The sequence below is a fragment of the Musa acuminata genome, chromosome BXJ1-4, assembly GCF_036884655.1.
Source record: "Musa acuminata AAA Group cultivar baxijiao chromosome BXJ1-4, Cavendish_Baxijiao_AAA, whole genome shotgun sequence".
Classification (NCBI taxonomy): domain Eukaryota; kingdom Viridiplantae; phylum Streptophyta; class Magnoliopsida; order Zingiberales; family Musaceae; genus Musa; species Musa acuminata.
In genome coordinates this window covers 41,076,207-41,093,194 of record NC_088330.1, presented here as the reverse complement: position 1 = coordinate 41,093,194, position 16,988 = coordinate 41,076,207, and the positions used below count along the sequence as shown (strand labels likewise).

The 16,988-nt window shown below is 40.5% G+C and overlaps 3 protein-coding genes across 12 annotated transcripts; all 3 read left to right on the top strand.

Annotated features, from left to right (window-relative positions):
• The first annotated feature begins 247 nt into the window (after positions 1 to 247).
• LOC103982624 (spindle and kinetochore-associated protein 1 homolog) lies at positions 248 to 11,190 on the top strand. Of its 10 annotated transcripts, XM_065178663.1 has the most exons (14): positions 248 to 460; positions 565 to 689; positions 778 to 890; positions 1,003 to 1,081; positions 1,380 to 1,447; positions 1,992 to 2,097; positions 2,180 to 2,209; positions 2,364 to 2,477; positions 3,520 to 4,651; positions 4,754 to 4,824; positions 4,938 to 5,033; positions 8,334 to 8,419; positions 9,213 to 9,287; positions 9,380 to 9,562. In XM_065178663.1, the coding sequence occupies exons 1-9, from the start codon at positions 364 to 366 to the stop codon at positions 3,595 to 3,597; spliced, it is 810 nt and encodes a 269-aa protein (XP_065034735.1). In that variant the 5' UTR covers positions 248 to 363; the 3' UTR covers positions 3,598 to 4,651; positions 4,754 to 4,824; positions 4,938 to 5,033; positions 8,334 to 8,419; positions 9,213 to 9,287; positions 9,380 to 9,562. The 10 variants fall into 10 exon arrangements, with proteins under 10 accessions (XP_065034735.1, XP_065034736.1, XP_065034734.1 ...); XM_065178664.1 differs by lacking the exon at positions 9,380 to 9,562 and adding an exon at positions 9,735 to 10,636 and having other exon boundaries at positions 3,520 to 4,824; XM_065178662.1 differs by having other exon boundaries at positions 3,520 to 4,824.
• A 3,289-nt stretch (positions 11,191 to 14,479) lies between these two features.
• LOC103982627 (36.4 kDa proline-rich protein-like) lies at positions 14,480 to 15,432 on the top strand. Its single transcript, XM_009399610.3, has one exon. The coding sequence runs from the start codon at positions 14,738 to 14,740 to the stop codon at positions 15,251 to 15,253; it is 516 nt and encodes a 171-aa protein (XP_009397885.2). The 5' UTR covers positions 14,480 to 14,737; the 3' UTR covers positions 15,254 to 15,432.
• An 817-nt stretch (positions 15,433 to 16,249) lies between these two features.
• Positions 16,250 to 16,951, top strand: LOC135670648 (14 kDa proline-rich protein DC2.15-like). Its single transcript, XM_065178671.1, has one exon. The coding sequence runs from the start codon at positions 16,299 to 16,301 to the stop codon at positions 16,698 to 16,700; it is 402 nt and encodes a 133-aa protein (XP_065034743.1). The 5' UTR covers positions 16,250 to 16,298; the 3' UTR covers positions 16,701 to 16,951.
• Positions 16,952 to 16,988: the final 37 nt, after the last annotated feature.

Sequence of the window (16,988 nt, the reverse complement as noted above, 5' to 3'; positions counted from 1 at the left end):
CCATAATAATTTCTAAAATCGTGCTCCTGATTTGTTGCTTTTGCGAAAATAACCTTTGAAACACAAGAAAAAGATTAATGATCTTAGGAAGTTACCTGTTTGACACATCCCCTAACAAAAAGGGTAAACCAGTCTTTTGACCTGGTATTACGGAATAGAAGGGATTTTTTGCAAGAAAGTTACGTTTTAGGGCCGCATTCAAGAAATTTCTTATTTACGACGGATAGATCAGCAAACAATTAGAAGTTTCCCTCCCAACCAGTAAGCGGCAGCAACGCATTCAAAAGGTTTGGTTTGGGAACGGCGAGAGAGTGAGGCTTGAGTGAGAGAAAGAAGTGGGGACTCGGGAGACCGGAAGCGGCGATGGATCTGAAGCAAGCGGGATCCTCCCTCGACGCCGTCGTCTCCTCCTTCCACACCCGCATCGTCGAACTGCAGGAGCTCGTCATTGCCCGCAACAGTTCGCCATCCCCCACTTTCTCTTCTCTCTTCCCGTTTCCCTTTTCTTCCTTTGAAGAAATCCACCGCCGAATCGCTTAAATTCTTTCTTACTCTCTTGGGCAGTGTATCCCTCCACCAGCATGCCCGATCTGTCGGCGGTCGACGCGACCCTGAAGACGATGGAGTCGCAGATCCAGGCGATCAAGGACCGACTACAAGAGGAGAGAAACGCTATCCCTAAGGCCAAGGTCTCTTTTCTTCTTGAATTCCATAGAATCTCCAGCGAATCGTGTCGGTTTCTTCACCTCTTTCTTTCCTACTTTTGTTCGGGTGTAGAAACTCATCGATCTGTCCCAGCGGCAGCAAAGAAAGCTGCAGCACATGCTCGCCCATATGCCGCCTTCGATGCTTAAGAACCAAAGCCGATCGGTTCAAAACCCCTCTTCGAGGTAGTTCTTCTGGCGACCGATTTATTTATTGTTCATTTAACCTTTCTTTTTCTTCTTCAAATATAGTTTTGCAACGAAGATTCTTCAAAGGAATTGGGTTTGTTGGTTTCAGCTTGGTGCCTGATGATTCGGGTCCCGATATATTGCACGAGCCTTGTCATCTCAAGGAGGAGCCTGTTGCTATGCTCAAGGTAAGAGACTGCCCCTCATCTGTTCGTCGTAAAGCTTATTCGTAATGTTTGCATCATGATTACAGTGTTTATCACCAGTAAGCGGCTGAAATCAGCAAGCCTCGAGTTGACATTATAAAAGAATGCTTTATTTGAGGCCTTTTCTCTTTTGTATTGACCATAAACAGTGCTACTTCCGTAATTCACAAGATTCTAGTCTAACATCACGATTGCGCCAAGATCAAATAACTTTGTGCAACTGTTTCCAAGAAATAGTTATGTTTGTTCTCCAATTAACAGATGCATTGTTCCCATGTAGGGGAAGAAGGGTCCATCTCCTGCACCGCGGTGGTATATTTCTGCCGAGGAACTGGATTCACTGTCTTCGTAAGTCTATCCTCAAATTTACTTTGTATATTTCTTCTGCACCATGTTGGTATATTTCTTCTTGGTTCTCATTGTTTCTATCTCTTGTCAATTTTAATGTTGTAGATTATCTGTTTTTTGTGTCTCTTAGTTAATCCGGTAATGAAAATTAAAGAACCGAGTTCCAAGATAATAAATCTAAAAATACATGGAGTTGGAGTTCATTGGTTTTGCGAAAGGCCTCTGGTGTTCTGAGGACAATTGGAAAAGGCTGGTATTTATGGTATGTTGATGTAGAAAAATGATCTGTCATTGAAATTAACTAGGCAGAAAGATAGGAGCCAAAACACAAGTTGAAAATATTTAAGTCAGGCAAAATAGGTTACATAATCCATACTCTTTCCTGATTTCAGATGTTCTGAAAAGAAGTTGAATGACATACCAGGGTCCCTGGTAATAAATATTTATAATCTCATATGGATATTGAAAGATATTGTATGTGCTTGATAAGCAAATCACGTATCATTTGAAACCAAATTCAAATTTTCCATCTTAACAATTGCAGTTATATGAGGGGAAGGCTTACTTTGGACAAGGTCAATATTGCTATCAATGAGATAGCTATGTATGCAGAAGCAAATTCTCATCTCGTCTCATGCCCAAAGAAGAAGGTTTGTGTTGCTCAGTATTATAAATAAGCTTGGCGTCTTCCTATTGGCCATTTGTTTATTGTGTCTTCTTGTTTTCATGTAGCTAGCTGAAGACACCTGGGAAAAAGCTCTTGTAAGTAGATTCTGCTGGCTATTATACATTTTTCCTGTGTGGTAATGTGTAAACTGTAACCCATGTGGGAAGAATGCGTGTATCACATTTTGTGCTGAATTTGTATGTCTGTTCAATGTTACACAGGTTTGCTACTGTTGTTGTTAAAATGCAGGAACTAAGAGACATAGCAACAACTGAAGCAGTGAAAGGCAAGCACTTTTTCCTGGAAACAGACATAAAAGGACCAGGACTGAAACTTGACAATACGGGAAAAGCAATTTTGACAGTAAGTTATCTAGTCATAATGAAATCTCTAATTGTGCTTCCCAAGTTTATCAATGGGGATCATTATTGTGGACTCTAGATGGTTGGATTAGGTCTGACAATATGTCTCTTGTCTGTGGGTTCTATAGATGAGAATACAATTAACTTTGCATATTTACTTATACATTCCTTTATTTTCTCATCATACTTCTAAGTCTCTCGTTGGAATTATGTGCCTGCTGTCATGTTCCCAGGCGCACAGTCGAACTCCGTAATTTGCATTATGTAATGTATGATACATATATCCTGCTGGCTATGAGTATGTCAACCTACATGTGTTGGTATAAAGTGTGATGGCTACCTCTTTTCATCTATATATCGTGTTCACATGGTATCCCATAACAATCATGAAACTGTTTGGGCCTTAGAACACAGCAACAGGTGCTAATTTCTGTCATACTTGTACTACCAGCTGTAATGCGACTATGACTTGGTTGAGTTGTCGTCCTGATGTTTTTACATTATCTATTAATTTTCTGCCTCACTGATATTGCTTATAAATTTAAACTACTTAGTCCAACGTATCTAGTTGTGAAATCATTGTCTGTGTATCTTATTTCAGGATTCTCCTCTTTTTTTATTTTATTGGTTTACTTTTGCACATGAAATTTGAGGGCGGATCTTGGTATAATGATGAGGTTGCTCCTTTGCAACCTGTCGAGATTAGGATCTAATTCATGGAAACAATCTCTTTAAATATTAAAAGATAAGGTTATGTATATTGACTCTTTTTATATCTTGTATTGACTGGGAGCCTTGAGTCTTTTTTTTTTTTATAACTTTCGTGCATGAAATTGCTGGTGCATGTTGGCATGTTACAGTTATTAGGACTTGGTACCAAGTTTTTCATATATATTAGCAACAAGAGGATATGCTAAGATCAATATTCCAAATATTGGAACTTTTGTTGGAAAAATATGTTTGGAGCAAAATTAGGTGTTACTGATGCATGATTGCCAGAGAGTGTTACCAAATGGGCTAATTCCCGTGACTGTGACTTACAGGTCCTTCGCCATCTCGGCCGTATTCTTGAAGCTCGCATCGGTCATCACCGTGTGTTTATCCTCTCAAAACCTCATTGATGCCTTTATCATTCATGGATAAACTTCCACAACTGCCTTCTTTATGTCCTTCACAAAGTTGCTGGCATTCAGAATTCACGTGGGTCGTCAGTGCATGTCAATTCCTCACTATACCTGAGTGATGGTTTCCTATCTCAACTTGCATTCAGAAAAATTGAGTGATCAAGCCATTGATCTCATTGTTTTTCTAGTAGCTGATTTCCCAGCATGTTTAAGATTGGCTATGATTTGCCTAAACATGTGAATGGAGTATCTAATCTATTTTCTAGAATGAATGGTCTTGAGAATATGGCTCCTAAAATCCTAATACAGCAAGGTAACTTTTTTTTTTTTTTTCTCAATGACAGTTATTCTGGTCTTACCAACCATCATGTTTACTCCAGACATTATCTCAAGCAAATCTTGTTTTTTATATTTCATTTATTCTTATGCTATGTAAGTAAAGATTTTCAGTTTCTGTATTGACCTTTAGAGTTGGTGCAGGATCTAAAGCATCATGTCCGATTTCTGTTGGTTATAGAGGTTGTCATTAAAATTTCAATCAGTTAAACAATGCATCTCAGAAGTCATCCTTGCTCTAAATTTTGAGTTGTTGCTGGTATTCAGTATAATATTATGAAGATTCTTGCATCTGCCCTAATTACCTATTATTCTCAATGTGTATCTGCCGGACATTTATTCTATGATTCGCATGCCGGACATTTATTGACATTCCGTCATAGCCGTCTCTTGTTAGTATGGGCTGTCAGCCCATGGTCCTTTGAGTTGGTGTGTCAGTGGACTCGGAAACATGGTCACAGACACGCTGTAGCCGTTCTCGGATCCGGATCCACAATATTTTATTGGATTCACGTTCGCAGGTGGAGACGACCCGATATGGCCCTTGCTACCGCAGTCCCCGAGGATCCAGTTGATTTTGGATTCGACTATAAGGTCGAAGCGATGACCTCCGGTCGCATGCCTCTTCGAGCGGAACAACGTCCCACGGCAGACGAAGCAGACGCACGATGCGGTTTGGCCCGTTGCGCCGCCCCCGCCATCCTCTCGGGCTCTGGTATGGGCCTCTCCGTCGGCAAGCACATCGTCTCCGGCAAGCCCGTAAGCTCTTCTCCCACTCAAGTTTCTGATCCATGTCGTTTTTGGTCCATCTTGTAAGCTGCCCGTTTACAACGATCGGGTTCGGCCGAGAACTGGACCTATCGCCTCGCCCCTACCATTATCGGGAAGGTAACTTCCATCCTCCAAAAGATTAGGGGTTTTTCCTTCTTTCTGTTGTTCCAATGATGTCTTGTGAGAATGAATCCGTATGTGTTCCTCTTTTGTGGATTCTTTTCTATCAGCACGAGGCGTTAGCGTGGCTATGCGAAGGGCTGGGCTTCTTCGCGTCGCTCGGTTTGCACGCCGTCTTGAACGACAAAGCCTCCAAGATACCTTTCGTGAGTCGTTTCCCGTTCTTTGCATGTTAAAATTATGTACATGCTGAAATGTACGCTACTATGATTTGAGAGATGGTGAAGATTGCGCATCCATTGATCTACATTCGGTTTCCGAGTCTTCTTTTCTTCGGTTATATCATCTCAAGCGTCACAATTGATTCATCTCACAATTGGTATTGGCATAAACTCCGTTCTGATATGGACTCATGATGCGTTGATGTTCTCTGGGGAAGGATTTGTTTCTGTTTCACGCAGTTGCTAACTATATATCTCCTGTCTCACATATAATTGTTGCTAGTCCGGATGAACAGCATAGCATTCTTGTGCACAATAATCAATTACTATAGTTTTGGATTGAAGGGGTCACATTTACAACCTTTCTACCTGATTCCTCGTGCCACTCCCACATAATTTGAGAATATAAATTGAATTCATTCTACCATTTAGTCAATCACAACATTCCCCCTTATAAAAACCCTAACCTCAACGACAAATAAAAAAGAAATTCTAATTCTTTTCGTCGAAGAGTAAGAATTCGATCATCTCATCTTTCATATCCAGAGAATCTTTCATAATTTCAATCATGCTTTGGGAGGTATCTATTATAGGTATTAATTTTTCCCATGAATATATCTTTAATTAAACAAATCTTTTAAATCATCATCAATTATTTAGTTCATTTTTTTCTTTTGCTTAGGCAAAAACATGGGCAGAGTTCATATTTGCAAAGAAATTGTTGTGATAACATTTATGACAATTGCAAAAAGCCCATATTAATAAAATTATTTTGAAGATAAAAGTAGGACAAAACGATGACTCCATCAAAGTGTCCACCAGTTGCTAATGAATGTATTTTGGTACCCTTATGAATGTGTTGAAGCCTTTGAGACGATGGAAATTATTCACTAAAGCTGAAGCTCAGGTACTGGATTGTTATATGACAAAACCACACTGGGATCTCAGGGCAAACAATTTTTATCTTGGACGATTTCCATAGAAAATACTCATATTTTGGGTGTTTCCAAAAGGGTACCCCTCTTTTACATTTTCTCAAACAATATCTCTAATTTAAAAATTACACAAAATATCCCTCAAAAAAATTTTGCCCATTTTTATCATTTTAAAACTATTACAATGTTTTCATCTGGATCATTTACAATGTTTATAGTATTTTATTTAGATACTGAAAACACTATTGAAAAATATCATAATTGACATCATATTGTACCTATTTAGTTGTCATTGCTCATAGACCTTATGATTCTATATTTTTAGGCTTCTAGTTGGTTTGGTTGGGGTTAGATTCCATTTAGATCGTTTATAGTGTCTTCGAGTAGGTCTTATAATGTTTTATTGTGGTGGGCAAAACAGTGTAAAGGTAATTTTTTATTTCTATTTGGGTGATATTGTTCCTAAGCTATTTTAAATACCTATTTGAATCATAGTATGATATATCAAATAATATTTGGTGTGTTTTGATTCCATTTGGTTTATTTACTGTGTTTTTAAGTAAGCTTTACAACGTTTTTGTTATGGTGACCAAAACACTGTAACATGCCAACAACACTGTAAATCGTCCTTTTACAGTGTTTTTGAAGGGCGGTTTGAATATTTTTCAAATTAAGAGTACTATTTGAGAAAAAAATAAAATGGTGATACCAATTGGAAAATACCCAAAATGTGGGTATTTTTTTAGGGAAATCACCCTTTTATCTTCATGTTACATTCTTACTTTTAGTAATGATTTCTTATTGGTACTATGGATACAAATTTCAGTTAAGCATATTTTTCCAGTCTATTCTTTTAGTTTTTAACTCGGCTTACTCTCCTTCCCTTGAATAAAATGTAGTGTAAAAACTTACTAAATTTTCATCAAGAAATGTCTTGTTAGACTTTTTTATCTGCAAAAAATGAATGAATTAATAAAATTATCCTGAAGAAAAAAAAAGACAAAATAATGCCTGCATCAGATTCGATGTTGTTTCTACCATTATTGCTCTGAATACTACTTAATGGCAGGAAAAGGACCATGTATCCAATCTTAAATGGTCAGTATCTGTCTGGTTATAGTGGTAGTTGTCTACAAATCCTACATCTTATTGGTTGGCAGACTGAAGATGTACCTCCAGCTGGCATGCAGGGTGTTAAATTTTCCAAGAGGGCAAGCTTTCTGAAGCGTGGGGAAAAAGATGAACACATGGGCCTGCTTCTCTGTTGTAATTAATGAATTGCGAGGTCTCAAATTTGCTGTGAGCTCATGTTCTCTGAAGGATGTGGATATAAAGATGAACACACGGCCTGCTTCTCTGTTGTAAATAATGGATAGCAAGTTTAGGTTGGATTAGTAGCATATTTAGTGCTTCTTGAGACTGGTTCATGCTTCATATAATTCTATTATTGTTCATCAGCATGCCTGAGTGGCTGAGCATTTCATAGACCTGTTATCTGTGCTAGAATTTGATTGGGATATATCAGCTCTTCTTGATGTTAGAAACCTTCACTTCTCAATCAGTGCAGCACTATAGCATTGTATTTTCAATTCTGTCTCTGCATCTTCAGTGTCACTGGTACTGATTCTGGGGTCAGGAATTGTTTGGTGAAATCTACCTTTCACTTCTGTGAGCTGGCCCTACCTGTCCTAGATCCATTATGTGCAAGAAGCTACAATGACTATTTTAACCAGAATTCAGTTTTGACCACAATAATGGATCACTTCATTCTTGTGAGCAGTTTAGTAGCTTGACAGAGAGAAACTCTACCTAGTCATAAACAAATGGAAAGTGCATGGTGAATTTGAACTCCAAGTTCATGTTGTCAACTGTGGAAACAAAAAACAACTGTAGACATTGTCTTCAAGTCTATAATCCTTCGTCATTGAAGTTTTGTGCCCCACATACATGACATTTTCTTTGCAAATTATTCTAGACTCACATTTCTCAAATTGCTAGCTGTAAATTGAGTTATATTGTGTACTTGGAAGAAATATATTTTCAAAATTCTTGTGTGTGCATTTCACTTAAATCTACTGGATTAGTCCAAGATTTGTATTACAACTGGGAAGCATTTGGTGAATGAATGTTGGTTCCTGAGGGCATTATTTTCTTTTACTTCACTGATTTCTTGGTTTAGTGAAAAGCAAGTCATGCATTGTGAACTTACAGGCTGTTGTTTCAGCCTTGAGAATCAAACTAATTTATAAATGTGGAGCTTCTTAACTGGGTTGGACATCCTAAGTGGATTCTCTAATTTTCATTTATTTCTTGAATTATCTTGGTAATGTTACTTGTTGTGGTTCTACAGGCATCAGAAATCTAACCGTATGGCAATCTGTATCGAGCTTGGTGGGAACCACAAGATGTTCCTCAAATCCCTGCAAGAGCTTCGAGGTAAATGGTTGATCTGCCGATGCTTCCTTCTGCTGGTTCTATCATTCACATATTGGGTCTCACGACCGCAATAAAACATGCATTCTGGTGGTTGCTGGTTATCTTCGATTTTGGAAAATGGATGAGTACCTTTTGTTTTTAATCATGTTGAAAAAAGAAAGATTACTTGGTGACTGAAGAACTGGCCTAATGGGAATATACATGGTAATTGGGCATGAGAAGGAATTGCTCTTTGAAACAGCTGCTTTCATTTAGCTGTTCCTCTGCTGTGGATGAAACCAGCATGAGTGTGAACAGGGGAACTGAACCTGTTCCCCATAGGTTGATTGGGCTTCAATAAAGAACCTGATATCAATTTCTCATTCAACCTTGTCCCCATGCAATTCATGATTGCCTTGTGTTCAACACTGCTTAATATATTTTTTTCTCTAGTCAGCTAAGCAGAATCTCCATAAGTGAGCTGTTGTCATGTGTTGGTGGGCAACTTGATACTCATCGCAAATCAACGTGTCTTTCTTGTATTCCCCTTGAGTGTTAGAATCATTTGTCGTTCAAACTTTGCCCTTCTGTAACCTTGTCTTTCTCCCAGACATGATCCTGTGGTTCAGTGGTCTTTTAACAGCCATCATCTGATATATATACTCTTCTGCACATGTGGGGAACTTTTAGATGTCTGCAGACATCTACCTTAGAGCAAACGACATTGCATTTTACCACTTAGCACCATCCATGCAATTGATATGATATCTCATATTAGTTTAACTGTCACTCATTCTTCATTCTCTGTATTCAGTTAACTAGACATTCAAGTTGGCCCGTGGATTGCGGAGTTGAAACTTGTGTTCAGAAGCAAAAGCCGGTACAAGGGGTCAGTGTATTTTGTTTTCATCTAACACCTATTCTTCTTCTTCTATTCTTGCTTGGACATTTTGACTTTAGCACACATTCCGAAACTTGCAGTCACTTAATGAAGATAACTAGTGATACTCCCAGTGGCTGTTCTCTTTCTGGTCAACCATGATCTTGGAATATTTTGCAATGTACTAAGAAATTGAGACTATGCTATGTAAAGAACCTTAGAGTGAACTTCTAGGGCTTGGAATTAGGTCATGATGTTGAATGTCAGATATGACTGCTTGGTTTTGTTTAGTGTGGACGTGGATGCAAGGCTGTCATAATTGTTTTTTTCTTCTTTTTTTTTTCTGAGGTCACTCGGAAGGAAATCTGTCAGCCACTGGCCTCTAGCCGAGTCCAGAGACTTGTATCTGTATCTACATGTTCCTAAGTATTGATCACAGCAAGCCAATTGGTGCAGGAGCACATAGCAGATCAAGACAGAAGAGTAGGATCCAGTGTCTGTCAAATGGCTGTTGTTGGACTGCTCTGGTTGCTATCTATGCAAGGCCAGGTGGGCCTTTAACGAAGCTGAGGTTGGTGTCAGGTTACTTCATGTCGGCACAATCGATCCTTTCCTTCACTAAAATTATTGTCATGGTGGAGAGGTGATGGTTGATTCATGTCGAGACGAACAAGAATGGGAAATCAATTTACATACCAGCAAATTTCTCTGAACTAATTAACATTTTATGGTATGGCTCAAGTATTCTTGAATGGTTCTCATTCAGTATCTAATCCACGCTGAGAGCCAAATGCTGGGAAACTCCAACAAAGTTCATAACAGTGATTTGGGTAAAACCCAAGAAAGTTCGATATGTGGTTGTTGTGATTGGCTTGCTTAATCGTGTTCATTGTTTAAATTGTGATACAGTCTTGTGTTCAGTTTTCACCTTTAAGGACTGAAGCTATGCCACAGTCTCTCTCTCTCTCTCTCTCTCCCCGTACGTGAGCGAGAGAGAGAGAGAGAGAGAGAGAGGGGTTTGAATCGGTGAATAATGGTGGAAAGATCACAGTGCAGAACCATGACGAGCGCATGCGGCACAAAGCGCTACAGGACGAAGCACCGAACCCTATCTCCAATCTCCAGCTTGCATGTCTGGCCCACCTGCTCACATGCATTGCCACTGTACCACAAATTGCAGTACTTCTCTATAAAACCCTAACTTCTCATTGCGCCACTCCCAAGCCAAAGTACACTCCTACGTATTCCTTCCGTTCCTCGTCCAAGTTACTCGACAGGAGATGGCTTCTTCCTCCACCGCTCTACTCCTCTGCCTCAGCCTCCTCTTCTTCACCTTGGTCTCCTCCAGCTACTGCCCGCCACCTCCGATGAAGCCCAAGCCTTCGCCCAGACCCAAACCTACTCCCAAACCCGGCATGCCTTCCTGTCCCATCGACACGGTCAAGCTGGGCGCCTGCGCCAACGTGCTCGGCGGCCTCATCAACCTCCAGATCGGCACCCCGCCCAAGAAACCCTGCTGCAGCCTCATCGAGGGCCTCGCCGACTTCGAAGCCGCCTTGTGCCTCTGCACCGCCATCAAGGCCAACATCTTGGGCATCAGCCTCAACGTCGACGTCGATCTCACCCTCCTCCTCAACTACTGCGGCAAGAAGGTCCCCTATGGCTACCTGTGCGCTTGAGTTGCAGCCATGATCTCGTGTTCTTCTTCGTTGTGACAGCCATGTACTCGTGTGTATCCACTTCGATTATTTAGTTGGTGGAGGCTTAATGCTAAAGCCTTTATCCCCAGTCATAATAAGGACAATCTGTGGGTGCCAAATAAGGTGTTATCATTTTACCAGTACGTGTACGTACTCCATATATTGTAGTTTTGCTTAACTATCAATGCATGATGTGTGTATTTGTTTGTTCACAGATTACATGTTCTATCAACGATCCATCAATTTGCTCTCAAATGTTATATGAAAGCATTTTAGTTGCTCATCTTTTCCTGCAGATTAATTTCCAGAATTAGTAGATTTTGTCATACATATAACATACTTTAATTATAATACGTGTTAGATTCATATACCTTTTTATACCCAACATGGCTATATTAGAGTTACGTGACTCGATATAGTATTTGAGTCATCATCCACCTCCAAGAAACACCATCCATGAATTTTCATGTTACAGAAGTCATGAATGATTTCAACTATGGTAGTGATATGGCTATGTACTCGATCAACCTATTTGGTGCAGATATATTATTATTTCGGAGGAAAGGAATGATATCTAAATGACTATATCCCTCTTGTGTTGCTAATATTGCTCAACTTTATCATTGTAATTGATTGCTTACTCAGGTGGGAACCCTAAAAGGCATTGTTTGACCAAAAGCAAAAAAAAAAAAGTAAATTTGGTTTAATCGATTTTTTTATAGAGACCAAAACATATCATATAACATGCTTGTGATGCCAAAGGACACAATCATTTGGTGAATTCCTAGCTGAATTTATGTCTTTGCTATCATCCAGTTTTCACAGCTTCACCAATAGAAAAACCACTTGATATAATACGAGTCAAAGTTATCTTAAGCTTAGTTTGAATGAATCCAATAAAGCCAATAAAACAATCTTAAGCTTGACATAAGATGAGTCAAAGTCTTGAATGAATCATGCATGGATGACATACCACACTATTAGGTTAGTTTGTGATTGTTGAATCCTACATAACTGCTTCGGAGCACTCCCAACACTACCTATCCAATACTCAAGTCATTGGACTCGTCTGTGGTGTACATGTGACCCCATTTTATAGTGGGTGTTTGGTGCCATTACGTTCGTATGATGCATGACTTGTGCGAGCGTGAGGAGCTGATTTTGATTATACTTACTATTAGCTCACGTCAAATCTGGGATTCATAGTCTCTCGACACGTGGCACAGATCAAACAACGGGAGCGACTAGCTGGCTGAAGAACGTAAAATCTTGGATAGGTAATGTGTATACCACATGGGACCTATTTGGTGTCAACTGCGTCACTCCACAAGACCCAAGGTTCGATTGTGTGACACTAATGTGCAACCTGTCATTGTTGATCACCTGACTCGAGTGTATCTACCACCTGGGCCCTAGTCATGAGCCACGTGATAATGTATCGACCCCACGGTCTTGACGTGTTAGTTAGATAATGCCAATGCGATCATGTCGATCTTATTATTTCTTCTATAACACACACAAAGCAATGTACCTTTCTAGGTCAAAGTTTGCTAATGATGTGGTAACCGTTAGACCTTTTTTTTTTCCCAAAACTATTGATGATTACATTTTCAAGATTGATGAAAGAAAATACCTATAACAAATTAAAAGTATTCTTTTGTCATAAAACTAAGGGCTAATTATATATTATCCATTGTACTTCGATCATATCAGTATCATGATCCCTGTAATTAAAAAATTTATATTAAAATCCTTATAATTCTAAAAGTGAAACAAATAATTTCATTTGCACTAACATCGTCGACTGTATTAATGAAAAATACAACACGTGACATTGCATATTGAATCAACACGAAAATGATGGACAAAAAGATAATTTCAACATCCCTTCATTTTCCAGCACGTGGAATGTTGAAATTACCTTTTTATCGGTAAAATTACTGAAAACATAATAGATGTTGAAATCATCCTTTTGCTCATCACTCTTGGATTGATCCGGCACGTGGTGTCATGAGTTGTGTTTTTCGTCATTGTAGTTGATGATATTAAGGCAACTGAGGTTATTTATTTTATTCTTAGAATTATAAGGATTTCAATATAATTTTTTTGAGTATAGAGATCGAGATACTAATAGGGTTCAAGTAAAGGGATAACATGTAATTAGTCATAAAATTAATTTAGTAATGAAGGTGACTTGACTAACTCGTTTTCCAAATAATAACGTTTGAAAATTGGATGCCATTGATAATATTCAAGCCGATTGTTCTCTTGCATTTTGTTCTCTTGATAGTTGACTCGTGCAGGTTGAGATATCATGTAAAATTACACTGTTGATATGTCCGAGAAGATCTCTTTGATGATTAAATCAAAGATCAACAAAGTGAGTCTTTCACGAAGAGTTTAGCGATGAGTACACACTCAAAGATAACCTCCGTTTACGGGTCCCAAACTGTGACATCAACGAGGAATTTAGATGGTAAGATGATTGGACACCTGAGTGAGCATTCATAGATAATATCACGTCATTATCATGCTAATTGGAATCTTTCAGTACACTGCACTAGGACATGCCAAAGAACGTCACGTCATTGTCATGTTGATTGAGATCCCATCTCACGCCATTATTTAGGTTTTGATTGGATGTCCCGTATCGAGTTCCGATTAACGAGACACCGAGAAAAGAAGTTAATGGGCCAATCCATGTTATGGTTTGCTGATGAAGTGCCAAAACATTCTGAGAGTAACTATCTTTTCACTGTAGAGAATTACTTATCTATGTGGGATAGTTATAGTTTGTTGACATTGAGATTGTGCACAATTCATTCTCAGATCTCATTGGGTGTTCCTCTTCCTTTCTTCCCTGTGGAGTCACGTCGTCATCTATCCCGATCATATGCTACAGCTGTACTTGAATTTGTAGGGTTTCCAACCAAGTAGAGCCGCCATCAGATGCAAGAGAGAGAGAGAGAGAGAGTTCACGGGTTTCCATGAGCGGCAGAGAGAGAGAGAGAGAGAGAGTTCACGGACGTATCTTGCAGCGCGGCCACACACCCCACACACTGTCACGCCTGTATTCTCTTCCGTCAAGACAACATCCTCGCTGTCCTCACAGCTCACCTGTTAGAAAATCTAAACTGCTGCGCTGCTGCCACCGATTCTTTTATTTCTTGCTTCCTCGCCAAAGCTATCCGATGCCACAATCAATCACAGAGAACGCCAAATCCTCTGTCCACGAAAGAGTAGTACAGCTCAAACAAGTGCACAGTGAGAGAGAGAGAGAGAGAGAGAGAGAGAGAGAGAGAGAGAAATCCGTGGATCTTGTTTCTGGAAATGCTATGATATAAGACGAGAAAAGAAATAAAAAAGATTCGGGTAATAATTTCAAGGAAATTGCATTATGAGTTTTATTTTATTATTACTTATCCAAACTTTTGGAAGATTATTGTTTTCTTCAGTTAATTCTTTCTCATATAAACAGCTTTTATACGCAACTAATGAGCATTATGTATCATTCTGCTCATCAATGGCCTTTTCTTTGTCATTTGGGTTGTAATGACATGCAATGCGAGTGAGAGCAATGGGGACTCTGCAGGGGTGACGGATCGGAGGAGAACTCACGGAGTGCTCGAGAACAGAATCCTCATGACCAGCACAATAGAATTCACAACCCGAGGCGGAGTCTCTCCCTCTCTTTCTTCTTGTTAATTCGTGCTCGCATGCATTACTAAGATCCAAGGAATTGAATATACGGTCACGGGCATGCATGCATGCTTGCAGAGAGGCCTTCAAAAGCTCTTAAGTCCTTCTTCTCCTCCTCCTCCACATCCGACCTCCATGGCCTCCAAGACCACGACCTGGCTCTTCCTCATCGTCTCCATGGCGTTGCCGCAGGCATTCGCATGCGACTCGTGCTCCCAGCCGTCGCTCCCTTGGCCTCCTGCGCTGAGGAGACCGCCGAGGGTGCTGCCACCGGTGGAAGGTGGCGGTGGCCTTCCAGGGGCGTCGCCTCCGGCCACGTGCTCGTTGGATCATCTCAAGCTGGGGCTGTGCCTCGACGTGCTGGGAGGCCTGGTGCACCTGGGCGCCGGCAACCCGGCCGAGAACGTGTGCTGCCCGGTGCTGCATGGACTGCTGGAGCTGGAGGCTGCAGTGTGCCTTTGCACTGCCATTAAGCTGAGGATACTAAACCTCGACATCTATATACCACTGGCACTTCAGCTGCTCATTACCTGTGGGAAGAACCCTCCTTCTGGTTCTCTCTGTCCTCTTAATTAACTTACTAGGTTTGATTCCAGCGTCATGTTTTAGCACTCAGTGTTTAGGTTTACGTTTAGCTTTGGAAGTCAATTAGCCTGTTTCACTCATAATGGTGTTCTTAGTTCCCAAGATCATATTGGAGTTTAACTGAGCTTTTGTGCTGCATGATTCATGAAATTTACTCTGCTTCTTTCCAATGAATGAGGTGAATTCACAGCAAGCGAACATCAAGTACCTGACAAAGAACAAAAACTTTCAAGCTTGATAAGCTGTGCAAGTATCACGAGAGTCACAGTTCCCTAATTTTGTAACTCTTTCTTTTTCTTGCTCGACATTTCCGATCCAATCCTGATGTCAAAATTGTTCTGACGTGCCTCAGCTTTTCCATCATTCACAGCTCTGGGATTCCTTATCTATGTCATGTGGTGACAAGTCCTGTCAAATATTATAGTATTGGACGAAAAGACATCCAATATTACAGTATTGAATGTCAAATATTGGTGAATACCTTTTGCTTTTATACTATAAACTCTCTATAACTTTGCGGAGGATATGTTCCTTGGATTCTTCGTATATCGATGCCATTGCTGAAACCACAATTGGCTATTTTCGAGAGAGAGAGAGAGAGAGAGAGAGAGATGATTTGCTTTATATTATCTTCTTGATGACCCGTACGTGGCGTATGTTTTCTGCATGGGCATACATGCATGAACCTTGTTATTTTCACTGTCACTACGTATCCTTTCATGTCCTCGCCACTGTCATATTGATCAGTGATGAAGTTGCAACAAGTAAAACACATGTCCCAATGTTGTGTGCTGTACCAGCAAGAGATCTAAGATGAGCTGCAACTTGGATTTCTCCTCACCATTCACATACTTGCCAGCTAAACCACCTCGCCCACCGGATTCATCATCATCTACATGGCTTCCCTTGTCATCTTCTCTCTGTAACAATTGTAGCATATTACCCTCACTAGCCTCTTCCAATCTATATATACTCTACTCTATTACCAAGCTATTCATCACAAAGCACATCATTTCGGCAGAAGCAGAAGGTAGCCATGGCAGCGAAAGCTTCAGCGTCAGTTGGCCTCTTCCTCGTCCTCAACCTCCTCTTCCTTGCACTCACCAGTGGCTGCGGCACTTGCCCAGCACCGACTCCCAAGCGCCCCAAGCCCACACCAAAGCCTTCCTACGGCAAATGCCCTGTTGACACGCTTAAAATGGCCGCCTGCGCCAATGTGCTCAATGGCCTCATCACTGTCGGTGACGGTGAGTTCCCGAAGCAGCCATGCCAGTGCTGCTCCCTCATCGAAGGTCTCTTCGACTTCGAGGCCGCTGTGTGCATTTGCACCGCGCTTAAGGCCAATATCCTTGGCGTCAACCTCAACGTCCCCATCAACCTCAGCCTTCTCGTCAACTACTGTGGCAAGAAGGTCCCCGCTGAGTTCCAGTGCCCTTAGTTCCCGGTGTTCATCTTCATCGGAGTCATCTGTCCTTTCTGCTCCTTTGAAGGTCCCAATCAACCATGGTGTTCGTGCATGTTCTCCAGTTTGAGCAATTTGGTTTGCTTTTCATGCAGCAAAATATGGGTCAGTCGAGTGTTGATGTGCACTGTTTCGTGTTTGGTGTAATCTTGTAATTGCAATTCTTTTCTAGCGTGTAGCATTTGTGATCAACCAGCATCCATTAAAGGTGCCATTGTGCAGTTTGACGTGTGAAAACCAGTCTTTCTTAGCTAAATAAATATT